This window comes from Orcinus orca, chromosome 9 (assembly GCF_937001465.1).
Source record: "Orcinus orca chromosome 9, mOrcOrc1.1, whole genome shotgun sequence".
In the NCBI taxonomy this organism is placed as follows: Eukaryota; Metazoa; Chordata; class Mammalia; order Artiodactyla; family Delphinidae; genus Orcinus; species Orcinus orca.
The window spans coordinates 44,057,057-44,079,886 of record NC_064567.1 but is presented as its reverse complement, the minus strand read 5'-3'; the positions used below and the strand labels follow the sequence as shown (position 1 = coordinate 44,079,886).

Below are 22,830 nucleotides of genomic sequence, written 5' to 3'. Positions count from 1 at the left end.
TATATGTCAATCCCAGTCTCCCAATCTATCCACCACCACCCCCCACTCACTGCTGCACGCTTTCCCCCCGTAACTAAGTTTGTTTTCTACATCTGTGACTCTATTTCTGTTTTGTAAATAAGTTCATTTGTACCATTTTTTTAGATTCCACATATAAGTGATATCATAAGGTATTTGTCTTTGACTTACTTCACTCAGTATGACAATTTCTAGGTCCATCCATGTTGCGGCAAGTGGGAGTATTTCGTTCTTTTTTATGGCTGAGTAATATTCCATTGTATATATGTGCCACATCTTCTTTATCCATTCCTCTGTTGATAGACATTTAGGTTGCTTCCATGTCCTGGCTATTGTACATAGTGCTGCAATGGACATTGTGGTGCATGTGTCCAACTCTGCTTTCTTAACCCTTCAAAATCCAGATATATTTGATGTTCTGTAAAGTACATGCATCAAGTCTTAGGCAGAAGGACTGTTCTAGAGACTGCCATTCTTTGTTAATCAGTAGTGTATCAGGTGTTTCAGACTTTCTAATTATGTAAGGTTTCCCTCAGGATGGATTAATCAGCTCCCTTCTCCACCATTAAGATTTTACTTCCAGGTGTAAAGGATTAAAAGTATATGGCTCATTGAATTGTAACTGACTTCAGATTGTTTTAGGTGGTTTGAGGGTGCTTTGTTAGACTGCTCTTCCAAGTATTCAAAATGCAGCAGGTCATGTTGATCACCAGTTCATTCCACACACTGAGATTATTCATAGAGAAGATTCCCATACTTGGTTGTACTTTGTAATATTTAGATTCAAGTGAGCCGAAGTAAAACCTTTGCTTAAAAAAGTAATTCCTGGGATTTCCCTGCTGGCGCAGTGGTTAAGAATCTGCCTGCCAGTGCAGGGGACACGGGTTTGAGCCCTGGTCGAGGAAGATCCCTCATGCCACAGAGCAACTAAGCCTGTGTGCCACATCTACTGAGCCTGTGCCCTAGAGCCCACATGCCACAACTACTGAACCCCGTGCTCCTAGAGCCCGTGCTCCACAACAAGAGAAGCCACCGCAATGAGAAGCCCGCACACCGCAACGAAGAGTAACCCTCACTCGCTACAACTAGAGAAAGCCCACACGCAGCAACGAAGACCCAACGCAGACAAAAATAAAAAGATAAATTAATTAATTTATTTATTTTTAAAACCAATATATTTCTTAAAAAAAAAAGTAACTCCTTTCAGCAGTGTGCTGGGTTGAACATGATTATTTAGGGGAATGTACTAAATCTTTGTAGACTCTTCTGTTATAAAGGTGCTCTACAGTGCTGTGATAAAGAGGTCGGTTTACATGGGCAAGATGAAAGCCATCTATGTTGAAGATCCTCAAACTAGGCATGTAGATGTTGATTCCTTCACTTTGTTTCCTATTTTTTTCTACCTTTGAGGCCTTCAGATGTATTTTATTTTATTTTATTTTATTTATTTATTTATTTTTGCGGTACGTGGGCCTCTCACTGTTGTGGCCTCTCCCTTTGTGGAGCACAGGCTCCGGGATGCGCAGGTTCAGCAGCCATGGCTCACAGGCCCAGCCGCTCAGCTGCATGTGGGATCTTCCCGGACCCGGGCACGAACCCGCGTCCCCGGCATCGGCCGGCAAACTCTCAACCACTGCGCCACCAGGGAAGCCCCAGATGTATTTTAAATGAAAAATGCCTTCATTTAAATTAAAATGAACATGTGTTTATCATTTGATTATTTTTTCATTTTTATTTGGGTAATTCATGAGAATGAATTCTTCTATAGATACCATGTTAATTTCTAGTGATCATTATTCTAGTTTATTGATCTACTTAACATTTAGAACATTTTAAGGACGGTTGGTTTATGTTAGGGTGATAGTGTCATGGTAGCTAAAGTACTACCATGACAATTCAAACGGTTTTGAAATATTTATCCATTCCAACTCTTTCCCTGAAATTTTTAAAAATTTAGCACTTAGCAAAGAATTCTTCTTCCTTCTTATTCACCTGCAATTAGACTCATTGACATGAGGTAATTTATGGACATCTATATAGTAGTTTGCTTGTTACAGATTGTGTGTCCCAGAGTTTTGCTTGTTCCTTATTTGCTTTGTGGACGTAAATATATAAACTGTGTTTGTTAGATTTGCATAATGTTTGGCAAAATAGTATAATCAATGTATATCAAACTTTTTGGTTCTTTCGTAGATAGAGTGGAACTTTTTAAAACACTCAATAGGGAATAGTTATTTTCCAAAGTGATATCATAAAAAGTTGGAATTATTACTTGAATTTTGACCACTATTCTGATAGAATTCATGGTTTTGTAAACATAACTAGCAGTTTTAATTCTTGGATAAACTGGTTTTACCAGACTGTACTTCTTTCAAAAGTAGAATTATTAAAGCACTAGACCTCATGTTTACATGAGTAGTTACAACAATGAATAAAGCAACTAGAAGCAATGAAGAGAACAGTATATTTTCCTTTTGGTCTGAGTGGGCTGATGATGGGGAAATCTCCATGAGTAGCAGGATGTAGCATGGTAAATTCAGGAATGGGTTGAGGAAATTGGAGGGGATGGTTGGTTTATGTTAGGGTGATAGTGTCAAGCCCTGACCCATTCAGGTTTTGGTGACAGAAGGCTGGCTGACAGATACAAAGTTTATGCACCTGCTATTGATGGAATCTTGTGGTGACAATGATGAAATATTGGGGAGGTATTGTTTGTGATTCTTGTTGGAATAAGTAGGTCTTTGGAACAGAAAAAACAAATTTTTGGAGAATTAGAGGTTAGGGAAGAATAAAAGTCTGAGTGGGCTGGTTATGGGAAAATCTTAAGGATTTTTTTTTTTTAGCTATGCGGAAAAACTCGTGAAAGAAGATTGCATTTTTGGCCCTCCATAGCACTTTTATACTTGGGTGGAGGTTTTTTGCTGATTTTAGCCATGCTTCTTCTATGCTGAAATGATGAAAATCTCTGACTTTGCAGGGCTGCAACATTAACACTTAATAGCGGTGGAATAGTTTTCTTTTAGGCCTTGGCATCACAGCTAAACAGGGTGGGAGGTCAACCTGTGTAATGGAAATTTAGAAATATCAGGAAGCTTCTTTTGTCCTCTTATAATTCTCCCCAGGTAGCTAGAAAGTGCCTAACAGTACATAAATTTCTTTTCTTTTAATTTTATTTTTTTATACAGCAGGCATAAATTTCTTTCTTTGCCTGAAGTCTTTGATCCCCAGTAAAATACATATCATGGGTAGCCTTCTCCTTGTTATCATTGTGGTGCAAGGGGAGACTGCAGAAGGGCCCTGGTCTATCATGGATGGGCACTACAAGAGGAAGATGAAGACCTACTTACCTAATAATTTTGAGAAAGACTGGTCCTATTATATTCTTTGGTTACAGCGCCATCAGAGGGAATTCCCTGGCAGTCCAGTGGTTAGGACTCCCCCCTTCCACTGCAAGGGGCACGATGGTGAACTAAGATCCTGCATACCATGCAGCGCGGCCAAAAGAAAAAGATGCCACCAGATTAAAAACTCAGTTTCTCCCTAGGGTATTTTTAGAAGATGTTATTTAAATTGATATTTCTGACAATTTTTAAAATCCTATTTCAGCTGTTTTATAAAATGACTTCAAAACCATAAATTTATTTATTTATTTTTGGCTGCGTTGGTTCTTCATTGCTGTGCACGGGCTTTCTCTAGTTGCGGCGAGCAGGGCTACTCTTCATTGCGGTGCACGGGCTTCTCATTGTGGTGGCTTCTCTTGTTGTGGAGCACGGGCTCTAAGTGCGCGGGCTTCAGTAGTTGTGGCAAGCGGGCTCAGTAGTTGTGGCTTTCTGGCTTAGTTGCTCCGCGGCATGTGGGATCTTCCTGGAGCAGGGCTCAAACCTGTGTCCCCTGCATTGGCAGGCGGATTCTTAACCACTGCACCACCAGGGAAGTCCCAAAAAATGACATTTCTTTTCAGAAGTAATATGTACTCACTGTGGTAGAAAAATATAGAGAGGAAAAAAAAAAAAGAAAACTAGCACTTAAAATCCTATATCCTAGAGAAACCTGCCTTGAATATTCCTGGAGGAATATTTTTTATGAATATATATAACTTTTTCCAAAAATGTATCATACTATAAACAAATTTTAGGACCTGCCTTTTTTATGTAATATTTTACCATTAATACCTTCCATTTTGATAAGTATTGAATTATAGCATTTTTAAAGTAGCTAAATATTTTGTATTTGTAAGTATTTTGTAGAAATCTTTATTTAACTGGTCTCCTTTTTAGACACTTAGGTGGCATTCCAATTTTTTGCTATTTTGAATAGTGCAGCAAAGAACATCCTTGTGACTTTGCACCATTTTTCTAAGTGTGGAGACTAAGTCATCTTTTCTTTTCGTTCTTTTTTTTTTAACTGGGGATCTTGTTTAAATAGATTTTGTAGCGCATATACTGAACACAGTTTAAGTTAGTCTGGATGATTCTGCCTTCATAACAAATGTCACTCGTTGTACTATGGCATTATCGGTTTATTTTAACATAGAGTGATTTGCACATGCCTCTGACTCAGCTGGGCTTTTGATAGCCAGACAGAGAGAGGGAGATGACGGAGCAGTGAGCAGTTACTTCTCAGTGTTGACCAGAAACATAATGTTGTAGTTTTCAGCTTCCCCTCCCTGCTTTCTCATATGTTGCTTCTTTTCTTCAGTGGACTGGGAGGGCACATCTACTAAATGTGTATGAAATAAAATGACTCAGTCATGGGTTTTGAAAGAAGACCTAAAGACTTCTCCTTAGTATATTATCCAGGGTTGCATGACAGCTGGTTAGGCTGATAGATGCTTTTCTTACTTGTTCCTAGTTGGCAGTGTTCTAGGTAATTAAATTGTCAGAAGTCTGACTTCAGAATAAACTATGTTTGGGTGTCCAGTTAGATTTGAAATATGGCCCTCTGCACTTGTGTTTTCTTCATCCAACTCGTCACAGGGTATGCTAGCTATATATTAATATATGAGGAAATCACTGCAGGGTTGTTGATGAAACCTATTCCTGCCCCCATGGCTTTCACAGGTGATATTAGTAATTTGTTAGATTCTATTTTGTGGGTGTGGTGCATGCCCAGAAATTGGAATCTTTTTTGCCATGTAAAAGTTCAATATTGAAATATTAAAAATAAATTGATGTGTGGGATTTCCCTGGTGGCGCAGTGGTTAAGAATCCATCTGCCAACGTAGGGGACACGGGTTCGAGCCCTGGTCCGGGGAGATCCCACATGCTGCAGAGCGACTAAGTCCGCGAGCCACAACTACTGAAGCCCACTCGCCTAGAGCCCGTGCTCCACAGCAAGAGAAGCCACCACAATGAGAAGACCGTGCATCACAACGAAGAGTAGCCCCCGCTCACCACAACTAGAGAAAGCCTGCGTGCAGCAATGAAGACCCAACGCAGCCAAAAATAAATACATTAAAAATAAATTGATGGGGCTTCCCTGGTGGCGCAGTGGTTGAGAGTCCGTCTGCCGATGCAGGGGACACGGGTTCGTGCCCCGGTCCGGGAATATCCCACATGCTGCGGAGTGGCTAGGCCCATGAGCCATGGCCGCTGAGCCTGCGCGTCCGGAGCCCGTGCTCCGCAACGGGAGAGGCCACAACAGTGAGAGGCCCGAGTACCGCAATAAATAAATAGATAGATAGATAGATGTGTAAAAGATTGCTAGGGTATAGTTCATTAAAACAAATTGATTCTTTTTGGGTGTGCTGGGTCTTAGTTGTGGCATGTGGACTCCTTAGTTGCAGCATGCGAACTCTTAGTTGCGGCATGCGTGTGGGATCTAGTTCCCCGACCAGGGATCGAACCTGGGCCCCCTGTATTGGGAACCCACTGGACCACCAGGGAAGTCCCTAAAACAAATTGATTTAAATCATTTGTTAGGAAGTTTCTAATTTTTTTTTCCTGCAAGAAAATAATTTTTGTAGCTTTGATAATCATCTTTGTATATATTCTCAATAGCCTAGGGATAAATAATGTTCTATTTATATCATCTCATCCAGAAGACCAGTCTTCATCATTCCACCCTATGTTTTGTATAAATCCTCTTCCTAGCTCTCCTGTATTAGAGGAACTTTATATACAGTATTCCTAATATCCCTTTGTAATTTCAGCTCTGCCAACTTTGTAAGAGACTAATGAGGAAGAGTGCCCTTTCTTTTCTAGTATTGAATCGTCAAGAAATTTGTGAGGGAAAATATAGCTCAGAGAAGATGTGTCGTCTACGTCCAAAGTTTCATTTAAATTGAAAAACATCATGACAGAGCCTTGGTGCCTAAAATGTTTTGACTGTTAAGAAAACAAGTACCCTGTGCTTCTGATAAAGGAGGTAAAATCCCTGAGGTACTTAGGAAGGGAGCGGAGAGGTGGAGCTGTTGCTTCAGAATTTCAGGAAGCCCTCTCCTTCCCTTAGTAAGCCCTGTTGTAGCCTTATCTGTGGGGTCCAAAGATGTGTTTAATTTGTGTGCTGTTTAGCATTGTGGCTTTTATGGTTCTCTTGACAGTGGAGTGGATTGTTAGTGAACAAAGGATATTTTTGAAGTACCCAAAGTCCACACCAGGACACTATGTTAATTGTTTTGTTTTTGTAGTTTTTCATTGTTGTTTTTTCAGTCTTTTGCTTCTGAAGACAAAGTAGATGGAATCTGATTAGAGCACCCCAGTTTGACTTGTGAACTGTGGAAAGGGGTTGTAATTTTTACCATTCCTGGAGGATAAACACCCGTCACAGGACTTACCTAGTGGCGCAGTGGTTGGGAGTCCACCTGCCAATGCAGGGGACACGGGTTCAAGCCCTAGTCCGGGAAGATCCCACATGCCACAGAGCAACTAAGCCCAAGAGCCGCAACTACTGAAGTCCACGCACCGAGAGCCCGTGCTCTGCAACAAGAGAAGCCGCCACACTGAGAAGCCTGCACACCACAACAAAGAGTAGCCCCTGCTCTCCACAACTAGAGGAAGCCGATGCACAGCAACGAAGACCCAAAGCAGCCAAAAATTTAAAAAAAAAAAAAAAAAAATCTATATATATATGTGTCACCATTTCTTACATAGTTCATTTAGCATTAAGAAAAATTGCCTTTTATTCCTTGTGATTAGAGCATCTTTATTCCGCTTTCCCTTCTTAGCAATCAGCCATTGTCTTCTTTTTCCCTCCTCTTATCTTCTTTTGTAGTTATGTAAATTATTACTACTAATTGAGATCAAAATAGATTTTACCATATGAGTGTTGGTTGACATAAAAAGAGAGCTACTTAGGGCTTCCCTGGTGGCACAGTGGTTGAGAGTCTGCCTGCCGATGTAGGAGACACGGGTTCGTGCCCCGGTCCGGGAAGATCCCACATGCCGCGAAGCGGCTGGGCCCGTTAGCCGTGGCGCTGAGCCTGCGCGTCCGGAGCCTGTGCTCCGCAACGGGAGAGGCCACAACAGTGAGAGGCCCGCGTACCGCAAAAAAAAAAAGAGAGAGAGAGCTGCTTAAAATTTGTGTGAGTTAATCATAGGGGAACATTTGATGTATCTGTTATATATTGTCTGTGCTAATGCCCTCCCAGATACCATCTTTGCTCCCCAAATTTAACTTAGATTTGGGGCTGTGAACTTTCACGGTAAAATAGTAACCTTACTGGATGATCATCATTCTAAATGTTGCTTATCTCTGAAGGTTTACTTTGGGTTTTGTCAGTGATTTTTCATATATACTGAGGGCTACCCTGTACAGTATGCAGACCCTGCACAGCACAGCCGCAGGGAGAGCCCTTCTTGTAAACTGCAGTGTTGGTGGTTTCCCTTAGCGTTGGACAGTGAGGCAGCCTACTATACCTACCTTTACTTTCTGTGGTACTGCTTAGTTTTATTGGCATTATTGTTTAAATTGCGTTTTGATTCAACTGAGTATTATGTAAGACTCTCAGGTAACCTCCAAGAGAATTCCTCTTAAACCTATGTGCCGTGAATTGTGTGTCTGTCTGGATTATTTTGGACGTATTGAAAAGGGGCATATAGAGTGTTGAGTTTGTATTCAAAATATGAAGAATGTACAACTTAAGGTTTATAAATCCCATTAATTGGGAGATAACTGATTCATTGTTATTTTGTTTTTCCCCACACACTGACCGGATATCCTACAATTCAGTTCTGTTCTACGCTACGTGTCTACCCCTCAGGTTCTAAAATTTCCTAGAACAACTCGTAAAACTCAGGAAAACACTGCTTACCTTTACTGGTTTATTAAAGGCTACTACTCTGGAATAGCCAAATGGAAGAGATTCATAGGACAAAAAGTATGTGGGAAGGGATATGCAACTTCCATGCCGTCCCTGGACACAGCATCCTCCCAGCACCTCAGTGTCTTTACCAACTGGGAAGCTCTCTGAACCTCATCATTTGGGGATTTTATGGAGGTTTTATTACATAAGCATAACGTATTAAATCATTAGCCATTGGTGATTGAACGCAATCTCTAGCCCCTCTCCCCTCCCCAGAGGTTTAGGGGTGGCGCTGAAAGTTCCTAGCTTCAAATCAAGGCTTGATGGTTCTGGTGACCAGGCCCCATCCTGGAGCCATTTAGCCCATGCCCACCGAGAGTCCCCTCATTAGCATGAACCTAGGTATGGTTGAAAGCATCTTATTATGAATAACAAAGGCTGCTCCTGTCTCTTAGGAAATTCCAAGGATTTTAGGAGCTTTGGGTCAGGACCAGGGACAAAGACCGAATAAAAATCTATTTTTTTTTTTTATTACATCACATTTAACTGTACCGAATAGCTTATAATAGTTTAAAAAAACTTAAAATGTTCAACAATAAAGGATTGATTAAATAATGAAACAACACCATATAGCCATAGAAATTGTTGTATGTGTGTAGACGCAGAAAGGAGTTTGTGTGGACTATTGTAAATTTGATTAGCAAGTTTAGCAGTCTCCAAATGCAAGGATTTGTTTGTAGCAAATAAACTAGCAGAAGAATTCTAGAAAGTTGCCAACACAATATAGGCAGTGTACAATTTATGAAAAGGTTGTGTCACAAAAAAGTTAGCTGTTTGAAATTCTGAATACATTTTCCTGAAGAATCAATGTTACAAGTATTCTGGATGCAAGTCAGTCTAAAGCCGCCTTATTTTACCCAACGGAATTCTTCAAACATATGTAGTATCTACACTTATATTTATAACAATTTTATGAGTTGATTGCATTTTAAGTTCAAACTGGAGTCACTCAAAACAGATCTTCCTTTAATAGAATCAGGATCATATATTGAACATAACATAGCATCAGATATTAGACTCTGGCCTTTGGTAATTTGATAACTAAATCTTCCGAAAAGGAAATAGATCTCTCCATGTCCCTTTGCCTCCAAAAGGATAGGATGGAAATACTTCCTTCAGAAGTTAGGAACTTCTTGTGGTTATCATTTGCTTTTCTAAAAATTATTCTAAAAGCAGTCATTTAGGGACTTCCCTGGCAGTCCAGTGGTTAAGATTTCGCAGGGGCTGCGGGTTGGCTCCATCCCTGGTCCGAGCTAAGATCCCACATGCCTCGCGGCCAAAAGACCAAAACATAAAACAGAAGCAATATTGTAACAAATTCAATAAAGACTTTAAAAATTGTCCACGTCAAAAAAAAAATTTTTTTTTTAAGCAATCATTTAGGGACTTCCCTGGTGGCACAGTGGTTAAGAATCCACCTGCCAGTGCAGGGGACACAGGTTCGATACCTGGTCTGGGAAGATCCCACATGCTGCAGAGCAACTAAGCCACCACAACTACTGAAGCCCGTGCACAGCAAGGAAGAGTAGCCTCTGCTCACCACAGCTAGAGAAAGCCCGCGCACAGCAACGAAGACCCAGCACAGCCAAAAGTAAATTAATTAATTAATTTTTAAAAAGCAGTCATTTAGGGCTTCCCTGGTGGCGCAGTGGTTGAGAGTCTGCCTGCCGATGCAGGGGACACGGGTTCGTGCCCCAGTCTGGGAAGATCCCACGTGCCGCGGAGTGGCTGGGCCCGTGAGCCATGGCCGCTGAGCCTGTGCGTCCGGAGCCTGTGCTCCGCAACGGGAGAGGCCACAGCAGTGAGAGGCCCGCGTACCGCAAAAAAAAAAAAAAAAAAAAGCAGTCATTTAAAAACAAATACCAATTTACTTAAAAGTAAATGATAATATCTTCAACTTATTGTCAAATGGTTTAGAAAGTATTTGTATACACGTTCAATACAAAGCACATATGGCCAAAAAATTAGCAGTTTGTGAATATAGATGAAAGTTACAAGATTTTTGAATTCTTTCAAATTTTCTGTAAGTTTGAAATTAAAAAAAAAAAGATGGAAAAAAATTAACAGGAATATTCCTTTAGCTCCAATCCCCAACTCTTTTCACCTCTCCAGAGATAAAACCTCTATTAAAGGTTTTTTCAAGCATGTTTTTTAATCCATTTACAAAGATGTATAATTGTTAGCATAAATGGAATCACAGTATAAGTAGGATTATACTATATTTACTGATATCCTGCTTGCTTTTTAAATTTAACAGTATGTATTAATTTTCTATTGCTTCTGTTACCACAGACAACACACTTAAAGCAACACAAATTTATTAGCGTTCTGGAAGTCAGAAATGGGTTTCACTAGGCTAAAATCAAGGTGTTGGCAGCTCTGCGTTTCTTCAGGATGCTCTAAGGGAGAAATCAGTTTTCTTGCCTTTTCCAGCTTCTAGAGGTCGCCTGCATTCCTTAGCTCATGGTCCCTTCCTCCATCTTCAAAGCATCTTGAAGCATAGCATCTTCAAATATCTCTGACTCTGTCTCTTCTGCCTCTCTCTTATAAGGACCCTTGTTAATCCCCGCCTGGGGGCCAGGACCGCCTGGTTAATCCCCATCTGGAGATAATCTTATGTGCAATGTCCTTTTGCATTGTAAGGTAACATTGACAGATTCTAGGGATTAGGAGATGGACATGTCTGTTGGGCTCTTATTTTACCTACTATATAGTATACCATACCTATCTTGCTTTATCAATATATTATAAATCTACGATTCTTTTTTACAGCTGGATAGAACTGATGTAAAATTTATTTGACCACTCTTCTCATGAATATTTAGGTTTCCGATTTTTATGCTTCAATAAGTCATGTTTCTGTGAGTATTTTTGTACTTATCTGTGTGAATATCTGTGTATTCGTGGGATAAATTCCTAAAACTGAAATTTCTGAGTCAGTGTATTGTTGATTTGATAATACTGCCAAATAGTCATCCAAACTGCTGTACCAATTTACAGTCCCACAGCCAAGCCCCATACTCTTGTCAACACAAAATATGAATAATCTTTTTCATGTTTTTCAATATATGAGTAAAAACTTTATTATTTCAAATTGCATTTCCATGTTTAAATAAGAGATTGAGGGACTTCCCTGGTGGTCCAGTGGGTAAGACTCTGTGCTCCCAATGCAGGGGGCCTGGGTTTGGGTTTGAGCCCTGATTGAGGAAGTAGATCCCACACGCATGCTGCAACTAAGAAGTCCGCATGCCCCAATGAAGATCCCACCTGCTGCAACTAAGACCTGGCGCAGCCAAAATAAATAAATAAATATTAAATGAGAGGTTGAGTGTTGTCATACTACTTTATTTTGGAATTTTCTAGATTAAACTTGTCAAATGAATACAAAAAAAAACCCACACAACGTGAGAGTTGTGAGTTAAGTTTTATTTGGGGCAAAATGAGGACTATAGCCCAGGAGATAGCCTCTCAGAAACCTCTGAGGAACTGCTCTGAAGAAGTAGCAGGAGAGGTTAGTATACCTGTGATTTTTTTTTTTTATGGAGATTTTGTTTGTTTGTTTATTTATGGCTGCACTGGGTCTTCCTTGCGGCCGTGTGGGCTCAGTAGTTGTGGCGCACGGGCTTAGTTGCTCTGCGGCATGTGGGATCCTTCTGGACCAGGGCTCGAACCCGTGTCCCCTGCATTGGCAGGCAGATTCCTAACCACTGCGCCACCAGGGAAGCCCTGAAGGCAAATTCTTAACCTCTGTACCACCATGGAAGTCCCAGTATACGTGTGAGTTGGTGAAGGGGGATGTGTGCAATCAAGCACACATTTGGGCAGAGGGTTGCTGCTAGTCACGAGGAGCAGATGTCTCCGTTAATGATTTTAGTGCTTTTCTAGATATGAGAAGATGCAAGACATTGGGCTCAAATCTTCTGAAAAGATCTAACTCTCTGAAGGCCCGTTCTGCCAGTTTTTCCCAGAGCACAGAGTGCCTCATTCCTGATCTCCTCCCTGAACTCCTTTCAGGGTGTGTTGAAGGTCAGTGACTGCAGTGGCTAGTGACCTAATCCTTGTAGAGGCAGATTGCAAGTGATAAGTTTTAGTTGGCAAACTTTTTGGATCCTAAAGAGCAACATACTTCATGAAGTATTTGTGAGAATTTGAGTCCATTATGTTTATATTTATTTAGAAGCATGTTTATTCCATACTAAATACTTTTAAAATAAATACTGTACATAAAAATTAGTGGTTTTCCAAAAGAAATTATTTTGTGATAATTACCAATACTTCTTAGTTGTTATATATTGGACTTCAGTGTTTACATAAAATACAATAATTTTCTTGTTTCTTTTTTTTTTTTCCCCCTGTTAAAGTAAGAATTCTGAATTGGGAATTTTTTTTAGCTCTGTAACTACCAGCTTCATAGCATCGGCTTTGAATTTATGTCTTTCCCTCTGTGGCACACCTTGCCTTCCCTTACACTTTTAAGATTAGCCAATATAAAACTGGTATCATAGAGAAGACACAGAGAAATGTGAAATGTAGCTTGAGATTATTTATGCCCAGCCTTCAGTTAATTGATGTTAAGTAACTGATCCTTTCAAACTGAAATGTTGATTGCTTCTGGAGGTGGGTGCAGGGAAATTTAAACATTTTCAATGTAGAACTAGATCACCTGTTAAAACTAATCATTATTAAAGTCCTTTTATAATCGGCTCTCATGTGACTAGTGGCACCTTGATTACCTTGAGATGTGGGGAAATGAGCCATCATGTCTTTCCACATTAAAGATGGAATCTAAAAGTGATTCTTATCCCTATGTTTTTCCAACTTCAGTGTATTTATTACTAATGCAGTGCAAATTCCTGCTTAAATATACTTTGAAAGAAAATTAAACATAAGACACTTAGAACTTACATCAGTATGATAACCCAAGTCCTTAGCATTTAATTCTGCCTTCCTCTCTAAAAGTCTCATTGAAATAACAACAAAAGAAACTCCATAAGCAAAGGGAAAATGTTAGTAAACCTAGGGAATGCCAGAAACCGTGGGCTTATACTAAAAACTTTGTTATTTCTACAAGACAAACAGTATTAGAGAGACTTCATTGATCACTTCTCAGTCTTGTGGAAAAAATAACCTAAAATGGTGGTTAATGCCCCTTCACCTCCCTAACAACCCATCAAAACCATAGACTCAAAGCTTCAAGTATTGGGAGCAAGGGAGCCAACTGATGGGAAGCAAATCTAGAACTTGGCCCAACTTCTTAGGCTCCTTTGTTGGATCTCTCCTACTCACTTCAGGAGGATATTGGTTTTTCTCAGGGCTCCATGTCTTCAGTTACTGTCTATTTGATAACAGCTTCCACATGTACATCTCCAATCCAGTCACCACCGCCACTACCCACTACCCTTGTGCACATCAAAGTTAGACTCCTTTAAATAAAAAAGGGGAAAAAGGCTTACTAATTTTTTTTTCCTCATTTTTTCTTTCTTTTTTTCTAGGGTTTTTTTCTTAAACTTTATGTATCTATTTATTTATGGCTGTGTTGGGTCTTCATTGCTGCTCACGCGCTTTCTCTAGCTGCAGGGAGCCAGGGCTACTCTTCATTGTGGTGCATGGGCTTCTCATTGCAGTGGCTCCTCTTGTTGCGGAGCACGGGCTCTAGGCGCGCGGGCTTCAGTAGTTGCAGCACACGGGCTCAGTAGTTGTGGCACACGGGCTTAGTTGCTCCGTGGCTTTCCTCCCTTTTTCTTTTTCCTCTTCTATACCATAGGTTTGCTGAAAATGGCATCAAGAAGTGTGGCTTATCCTTAGTTCTGTCATTCAGAAATTGAAAGCATTTTTGTCTGCCAGGATATAATGCTCCCTTTGATCATCAACCTGTTGGCTAACATTCCTTACCATTTTAGGTTGAATTCTCTTACCCGCCCCTGATTCCAGGAGATGGACATGACAGTCACACTCTACCTGAAGAATGGAAGTATTTGCCCTTCCTTGCCTTACCAGATGGCGCACACAACTACCAAGAAGGTATGTAAACAGACAGTGGAGCAATCAGTAGGTGGCTTTTTAAAAAAAATTGCCACGAGTCTGAGTACTTTGGTAATGAAAGACCTTTGGCCTATTGTGACTGTTCATAAAATATTTAAATGCTTCTTTGGAGATGACTAGTTAGTCATATACTAGAGGATCTGCAGAGAAGTGCCAGGCTTATATTGGTAATGGTTGGTGGACACTGGCCGCTCCTTTGCCAAGAGCTCCGGCCAAAGTAAGTAATTAGCCATATTAGGACATCTGCTTCTGGTAGCACTTTCTGCATTTAAACTTCAGACTCCTCTCAGAGACAAACTAAGGAGCTTTACCTGCACCAGCTGCAGATTGATTGGAGCTCTAGCTTCGTCCTCTAGTGCCCGCCTGAAAACAGCTGGGATTGCTTCTCCACCTCTGGAGCACTGCTATCACAGTGCTCTGCTTAAAAGTTGGCTTGCATGCGTGGGGAGCATGTTAACACCCTCAAGGAAAGCTGTGAGGTTAGTACTGAGTCTCCTATCACCGTATAGATGAGTGCTTTGAATGGCTTAATGAAGAAATAAATATACTATACTTTATCATGGTATTAGAGGCTCTACCGAGACACAAGATTAAACTTGGTTTGGCTACTTATTTTTCTAATATTTACTAATTTTTGTATGAAATGAAGCAAATATTACTCTGCAGTTTAACATAAAATTAATTTTTAAAATTTATATTTATTTATTTTTGCTGCATTGGGTCCTCGTTGTTGTGCACAGGCTTTTTCTAGTTGCAGAGAGAGGGGGCTACTCTTCGTTGCGGTGCGTGGGCTTCTCGTTGCCCTGGCTTCTCTTGTTGCAGAGCATGGGCTCTTGGTGCATGGGCTTCAGTAGTTGTGGCTTACGGGCTCTGGAGCGCAGGCTCAGTAATCGTAGCGCACGGCTTTAGTTGCTCCACGGCATGTGGGATTTTCCCAGACAAGGACTCGAACACGTGTCCCGTGCATTGGCAGGTGGATTCTTAACCACTGCGCCACAGGGAAGTCCCTAACATAAAATTAAAATGCTGTACTTTTAACCTCGCAAGTCTTCTTTTTTTAACCTTTTCATCATGAAAGCTTTTAAACATACAGAAAAGTTGGAAGAATAGTAAATATTCCACAAACTTTCTTTATATATGTGTACAGTTTTGCCTATACTATTTGAAAGTCAGTTGCAAACATCATGACACTTTAAATACTTCAGCCTGCATCTTGTAAAAATAAGATCATTCCCCGGGATGACTTTCGATTCTTTTACCACAGCTAAGAGATTTAACAGTAATTCCATAATACCATCTCATATCTAATCTATGTTCAAATTTCCCCAATTGTCCCAAGAATTTCTTGGATCTATTCAAAATCTATGTGTTGCCTTTGGTTTGTATGATTCTTTTTTTATATATATATAAATTTATTTATGTTTTTGGCTGCGTTGGGTCTTCGTTGCTGCATGCGGGCTTTCTCTAGTTGCGGCGAGCGGGGTCTACTCTTCGTTGCGGTGTGCGGGCTTCTCATTGCGGTGGCTTCTCCTGTTGCAGAGCATAGGCTCTAGGCGCGCGGGCTCAGTAGTTATGGCTCACGGGCTCTAGAGCTCAGGCTCAGTAGTTGTGGCACACGGCCTTAGTTGCTCCGCGGCATGTGGGATCTTCCTGGACCAGGGCTCAAACCCATGTCCCCTGCATTGGTAGGTGGTTTCTGAACCACTGCACCACCAAGGAAGTCCCTAAGGATAAATTTTTTTTTTCTTGTTTCTTGTTTTTGGCCACGCGGCTTATGGGATCTTAGTTCCTGACCAGGGGTAGAACCCAGGCCCTTAGCAGTGAGAGTGCAGAGTCTTAACCACTGGACCATCAGAGAATTCCCTGTATGATTCTTTACTTTCTTTTTATCTGGAATAATCCTGTATAATAAAGTATTTTCTGAGAAAAGTGATTGTAGTCTCAATTTGACCTGTTATGATTCAGCCTCTTGGGCTTTTTGTCATGCGTGTACACTGGAAGGCAGTGAGAGGAATTCTAAGAAACCAGTGGTTGTGATGCTAGAAATAAGTCTGACATGGGTTCCTTGTTACTTCATCGTTTTTGTTTAAGTGACTGCATTATAATAACGTCAAAGTTCATTATTAATATGGGTAGTCCACTTTGGTATTTACCTTTTTCTGTATATCTCTTAGATACTGTGTTTTTTCACTTGCCACCCAGAAATGGAAATGGAGCCACTGTATATGGTATCTCTTGCTATCGACAAATTGAAGCCAAGGTACAGTTAAAATGAATAACACCAAAAAACACTAAAAAATTGTTTAATTGTTGGCCACTTAAGATGTAGAATTTGGGGAAATACATAATCTTTATGTTTCATGTGGTACCTGTGATACTGTTTTAAAGTTTTATAAACCATGTAGCTGTTTTCTCTATAGTACCAGTTTAATTCACATGAATGTTTTTCTAAGTTGACATTGGCGACTAATTATATTTGTATTGTATAATATTTTGTACATTGTTTTTAGATATTGATACCAAAACTATCCATTTGTCTTCAAAATACTGTATGTCAATTTCATGGTGTCCTTGAGTTTTCTATTTCTAGTGTTTGGTATGTAACTTTAAAAAATGGAATGGTAATGAGTGTTGTATTTTTTTTAAGGAACATTCTAGAAGTAATGGAAAGTACTTATAGTAGCTGCAAACTATTTGCAAGTTATCTTAATTATATATAACTAAGATTTTGATCATTCTTAAACTTACCTTGCCGCTTAATGCCTAACTTACTATAATATCTCTAATTAATAAATTTAAATAAATCAAGATGGGTAGCTTCCCCTTTCCTGGTTTGCTTCTGTGCAGCACCGTTCTTTTTGTGGTGGGGATACCCCTTCTGAGTAAAGATCTCTTTCCTCTTATGAAATGATTAATACTCTGAAGTAGTGAGCGCTTTTCAACCTCGGCTTCACCGTTGGAATCACCTGGTGAGCTTTAGATACTTGGGATGACTAGGTCCCAACCCCAGAGATTCTGATTTAACGTTCTGGGCATCAGGAGTATTAAAAGTTCCCCAGGTGATTCTAATATGTAGGCAAGACTATGAACTGCTGCTCTAAAACAATGATTTTTAACCAGAACTACATGGAGACTCTTTTTTTTTTTTTTTTTTTTTTTTTGGCCAAGAGACTTTTTTTTTTTTGGCCACAGCATGCGGGATCTTAGTTCCCTGACCAGGGATCGAAGCTGTGCCTCCTGCAGTGGAAGCACAGAGTCCCAACCACTGGACTGCCAGGGAAGCCCCAGAGACTTTTTTTTTTAATTTAAGTATACTTGCCGGGCCTTTCCTTCTACAGACTGAAGTAGAATCTCTGGTAGTAGATCCTAGGCAATTACAAAGTTTTAAAAGCTTCCTCAGGTGGGTAATTAACTTAGTAAGTCTTTAAAAATTTTCTTTCAGCTTTTATAATGAACGTTTCAAACACGCAGATAAATTAAAAGAATTGCACAATAAACACCTGTATACCCACCATCTACATTCAACAGTTGTTAATGTTCTACCACATTTGCTCTGTGTGTGTGTGTGTTTCCCTCAGGCATTTAAAAGTAAACTGCACGAATAAATCCCAGCATACCCAAAGTAGTTAACTACTGTGAAATAACCCTCCATGCGCAGGACCTGGAACATAGGACACACCCAGTAAATGTTTGTGGTTCAAATGAATAACTGAGTTTAAAGATAAACCTGCGAATAATTATGCATTTGATTTCTTCACGTACCTTACATCTTATTAGATGAGATGAATTGAGCTGCTGCCCTTTCTTGGAAATCTGTTCCTTTTACTACCTCTTATCCCCTGTAAATTGTATAACCACTAGTAAAATTATTCCTCTGATGCTGTTGTCATTAACAACAGTTCTCATGCTCTACATAGACAGCCTTTAAGTGGCATTTCATACTGCGTGTCTCCGACACCTCTTGAGTCTGACCCACTCCAGAGTATATTGGGGTTGCCCATTCCTCCAGGTTGTTCTCACCTCATATGATAACCAGACAGATAAAGCAGATATCAGAGAACCCTAGAGCCTAGGAGAAAGCCTTTCCTTTCCTTTTGAACAAAGCTGAGACCCGATGGATGAATCCAATCAAGGTAAAGAGGTAGAAACAGATTGAGGAAAGGCTCTACTCTTGATGTAATCTAATGACGAATCATCAGTCCTCAGGCAGTTGAAGACACTGAGACCCCATGGTCCTCAGGACAGATCCAAGGAGACGTCAGGCAGTACACTGGGGGGAAGAGTCATTCTTACTGCCCTCACAGCCTTACCTGAGGTTGATCAAGTCCTGTTTCCTACTAGCAGAGAACTGCAGATATCTCACGTAGTCATCTTCAGAATCACCAAGGCTTGAGTTACGGCTCAGGGCTGGGCTATAATACAATACAGGTGTGCCAGGGTAGACTCCAGTAACGTAGAATAACCAACTTAACAAAACTGCTGACAATTCTTCCATCTCTGGAGAAACAAGCTGTTAAACTGTCCCTTTCTCATCAGAAACATTAATCTCCGAAAGGGGTGTCCATTTTAAAACCAGAACCAGGGATGACTGATTTGCATTATGGATGTGGCAATTTACACATCAAGTAATCTCCACCAGACTGAATTCCTTGAGAGTAGAGATTGTCTCTCACTGTTATGTTCCCATTGCCTGCTGGATTCTGGCAGAGTGCTCTGGCTGACACTTATTCATTCAATAAATACCTTCTGAGATTCTCAATAAGTGCTTTTAATTAAGTGTAAGATACTTTTTCTGATTGCTGTGTTATATTGAAAAATAATTATTTTTAAATATGTCCATGAAATATTTTTAATAATGACTATTTGTTTATAATAGGCATTGAAGGTACGGCAAGCAGATATCACCAGAGAGACCGTTCAGAAAAGTGTCTGTGTTCTAAGCAAGCTGGTAAGAGACCAAGTAACCTGTTAATGTTAAACACTCATGGCAGCTTTTTATTTGATGATAAAGCATTATTAGAATGAGGAGAGGTTTATGAAAACAGTGATATATTAAAATTAGAGGCTTATTGTTGATGCTCTTGCATCTCCTCTTTGCCTTTCAGCAGGTTCACTCTCATTTCCCCTCTGCCCAAAACTACTTAAGAGGGAGGAAATCTAATAGATCAGTTTTGGGGAAGGAGGTTGATACGTGAGCAAAATGAGGCATCTGATATATTTAATTTATCCAGCTTTGTTTTGTTCTCGAGACTGTAGATAAGTAATATTTTACTAAAATTCAAAGTATCGTAATTACTCAGATTTTATCGATGATACAAAAGTGCATGGCTCTTTGCAGTGAAAATTGGTATCCCTAGCTTGCTCTTTAAAAACTGAAAATGTGTGGGCTTCCCTGGTGGTGCAGTGGTTGAGAGTCCGCCTGCCGAGGCAGGGGACATGGGTTCGTGCCCCGGTCCGGGAAGATCCCACATGCCGTGGAGCGGCTGGGCCCGTGAGCCATGGCCTCTGAGCCTGCGCGTCCAGAGCCTGTGCTCCACAACCAGAGAGGCCACAACAGTGAGAGGCCCGCATACTGCAAAAAAAAAAACACAAAAAACTGAAAATGTTTGAGGAAAGGAAATGACATAATGAATTGTACTATAACAACACTTTAAAATTGTTTCTTCTCTGTACAGGTTGATCAGATGCAAGTTTATAATCATTTTAACTTTTTAGTTTTCAAAAGAAAATATATAGCATTTCTTATTTTTCATAGCTGTCTCTACTAAATCATTTGTGATGTCCCATTTGTATTATTAATGGGTTAATAACACCTTTACCAGTAACACCAGATGCCTAGTTCTACATGTAAAATATAGTCCCCCCACTTCTGTTTGTGGGAAAAAATATCTAGATATCTATCATATTAATTATCTTAGATCTATATGATTACTGAGTACAAATGTTTCTGCAGTTAACCTAACGCAAAACAGAATATTTCATTAGCCTAGTCACCAAAAAAACTATGGTTTTATTTAATTATTTCTTCTGCAGTTGTTCCAATTTCTTATATTCACAGACAATTTAAATGTAGCTTGCTTAGTACTAAGCTTTAAAAAAAAATCCTGAGTGAAAATAATTTAGTACTATGGACCTTACTAATAAGATTTTGAGGATCAGGATATTTGTTCCAAGAGAGTAATTTTTTGTTTGTTTTTTGGCTGCGTTGGGTCTTCTTTGCTGCACGCGGGCTTTCTCTAGTTTGCAGCAAGCGGGGGCTGCTCTTCCTTGCGGTGCACGGGCTTCTCATTGCAGTGGCTTCTCTTGTTGCAGAGCACAGGCTCTAGGCGCGTGGGCTCAGTAGTTGTGGCTTGCGGGCTCTAGAGCACAGGCTCAGTAGTTGTGTGCGTGGGCTTAGTTGCTCTGCGGCATATGGGATCTTCCCGGACCAGGGCTTGAACCCATGTCCCCTGCATAGGGGGGCGGATTCTTAACCACTGCGCCACCAGGGAAGTCCCAAGTAATTTTAAATATAGGGCAAGAATAGTCTCCTAGAAAAGGAATGGTTATAAAAGACCTCAATATCAGAAAATTGGTAAATTGCTAACCTGATTCCTGTACACAGTTTCTAGAAGGGTAGCCTGAAAAAATATACATCAGTGAATTATTGTTTTTTAATGCTGGACCAGATGACCAAAGTATAGGAGTGCTGGATATTGAATAAACACAACATGTTGAAAGGCTTCCTGAATAATTCTTCAAAGAACAGTAATAATAATAATAAGTGCCACTTATCAAGTGCCTATATGTCAAGTATTCTATACCAGGCACTTTTTAGGTATAGTTGTCATTTTAATCCTCGTAAGAAGAGAGATCTAAGTATTTATTGTTCTCATTTCACAAATAAAGATATATCTCAGAGAAAAAATGTCTAACTCTCATGAACATGTAACTGCTATGTGATAAAATTGGGGTGAAAAGCCAGTTTTATAAGACAGATAGAGCCAGCTCACACAAAAATGTTTGGTGGTTCATAGTGCATTTTAGTCTATATATAAAAATATATTTAGATAGAAATAATGATATATTAACCGGGATATTGGGGGAGAAAACTATTCCACTATTACTTGTTTTAACTAATTAGAGTATATATTCAGCATTAGTCTCTGCATCCTAAAAAGGACACAGAAACCAGAAAACATCTAGAACAGAACATAAAAGGATGGAAATGGTAGGAAGAAGGTTTTAAATAGAGAAATAAGAATTAAGGAGTAACTTTTTTCAGATATACAAAAGAATATTATATAGGATATTATAAAGGACACAGACTAGTTGTTTTAAGCCTCTATAGAGGGCAAAAAAAGGGGAAATGAAATTAAATTTAATCATAAATGTTCAACTGAATATAAGAATTAGTGCTATAAGGATTAAACGTTACTACAAGCTAGCAGAACAGTGTGCAGGATTACGATATGTTTTAAATTTTATGATAATGATGGCTAGCATTTAAGTGCTTTCTATATGCCAGATACTCTAGAAAGTGCTTTTACCTGTGTTATTTAATATGAGAAAGCCCCAGAAGATGTACTGTCTTTTCATATACCCACGTTCACATCAGTCAGCAGACGTGGAGAGGTTAAGTGCCCAGAGTTACGCGGCTGAGTGACTGGAGCAAGACCCAGGAGGTCTGTGCTCACTCTCAACCCCGGTGCTCTGAGTGGGTCAGGCACTTTGCAGCTGCAGTCCAGGAGCTAGAACAGTGACTTAATGTTCAGCTGTGAATAATAAGATACTAAAGTTGTCAGTAACTTTTTCCTTCTCGGTCTTTTCAAGTTAAAAAGTCGTGGGGTGTTTTTTTTTTTTTTTTTTAACTATTAAACTAATGGTAATTTCTCTTTTTCTTTAAGCCTCTCTATGGCTTACTTCAAGCAAAACTTCAACTCATTACGCATGCATATTTTGAAGAGAAGGATTTTTCCCAAATTTCCATTCTAAAGGTAACTTTATCCCCCCCCATAGATGTGTGTGAAGACAGATTGATGAATCAAGTAGATTTTTAATAGTGTGAGATAATCTTTTATTAGCTTAAGAAGGACATTCTTGTTTGAAAATAATACTGAAGAGCCAATGATCATCCCAAAATGTACAGTTCATACTTATTAAACTTAATGAAACCATCTTTTATTAGAAAATAATGATTGACAGTTGACTATGACATAAATGTTTCTGTTAATGGATAATAGCCCTTTCGCTATGGCATTTCTTCTCTACATTTGTTATGTTATTAATACACTGAGCAGTATGTTTATATATCACATTTCTGGATCCTAACTCCCATACTAAAAAGCACAGAAAAACCACATTCCTACTTTACTGAAGATGGATAATATGTTTTTCTTGAGGCTGCCATGGATATATAGAACATGGATCTCTCCTGGATTCTAGTGAGAGTAGGACAGTTAGTTATTTAGCAAGGAAGTAGAGGAAAT

The 22,830-nt window shown here is 39.7% G+C and overlaps 2 protein-coding genes across 7 annotated transcripts in view; one reads left to right on the top strand and one right to left on the bottom strand.

Annotated features, from left to right (window-relative positions):
* LOC117201351 (retinitis pigmentosa 9 protein-like) overlaps positions 1–22,830 on the bottom strand; it is a 207,397-nt gene that overhangs the window by 50,759 nt on the left and 133,808 nt on the right. The gene's annotated exons all lie outside the window — the stretch shown is intronic.
* The window catches only part of AVL9 (AVL9 cell migration associated), a 96,394-nt gene that overhangs the window by 4,396 nt on the left and 69,168 nt on the right, over positions 1–22,830 (top strand). For all 4 annotated transcript variants that reach the window (XR_007479048.1, XR_007479047.1, XM_049714461.1 and 1 more), the window contains exons 2-5: positions 14,221–14,341; positions 16,537–16,622; positions 19,239–19,310; positions 22,249–22,338. Coding sequence is in view for 2 of the 4 variants with exons in the window: in XM_049714461.1 (XP_049570418.1) it covers positions 14,221–14,341; positions 16,537–16,622; positions 19,239–19,310; positions 22,249–22,338 (369 nt within the window). In the remaining 2 variants the exon portion in view is untranslated. The remainder of the gene's footprint in view (positions 1–14,220; positions 14,342–16,536; positions 16,623–19,238; positions 19,311–22,248; positions 22,339–22,830) is intronic.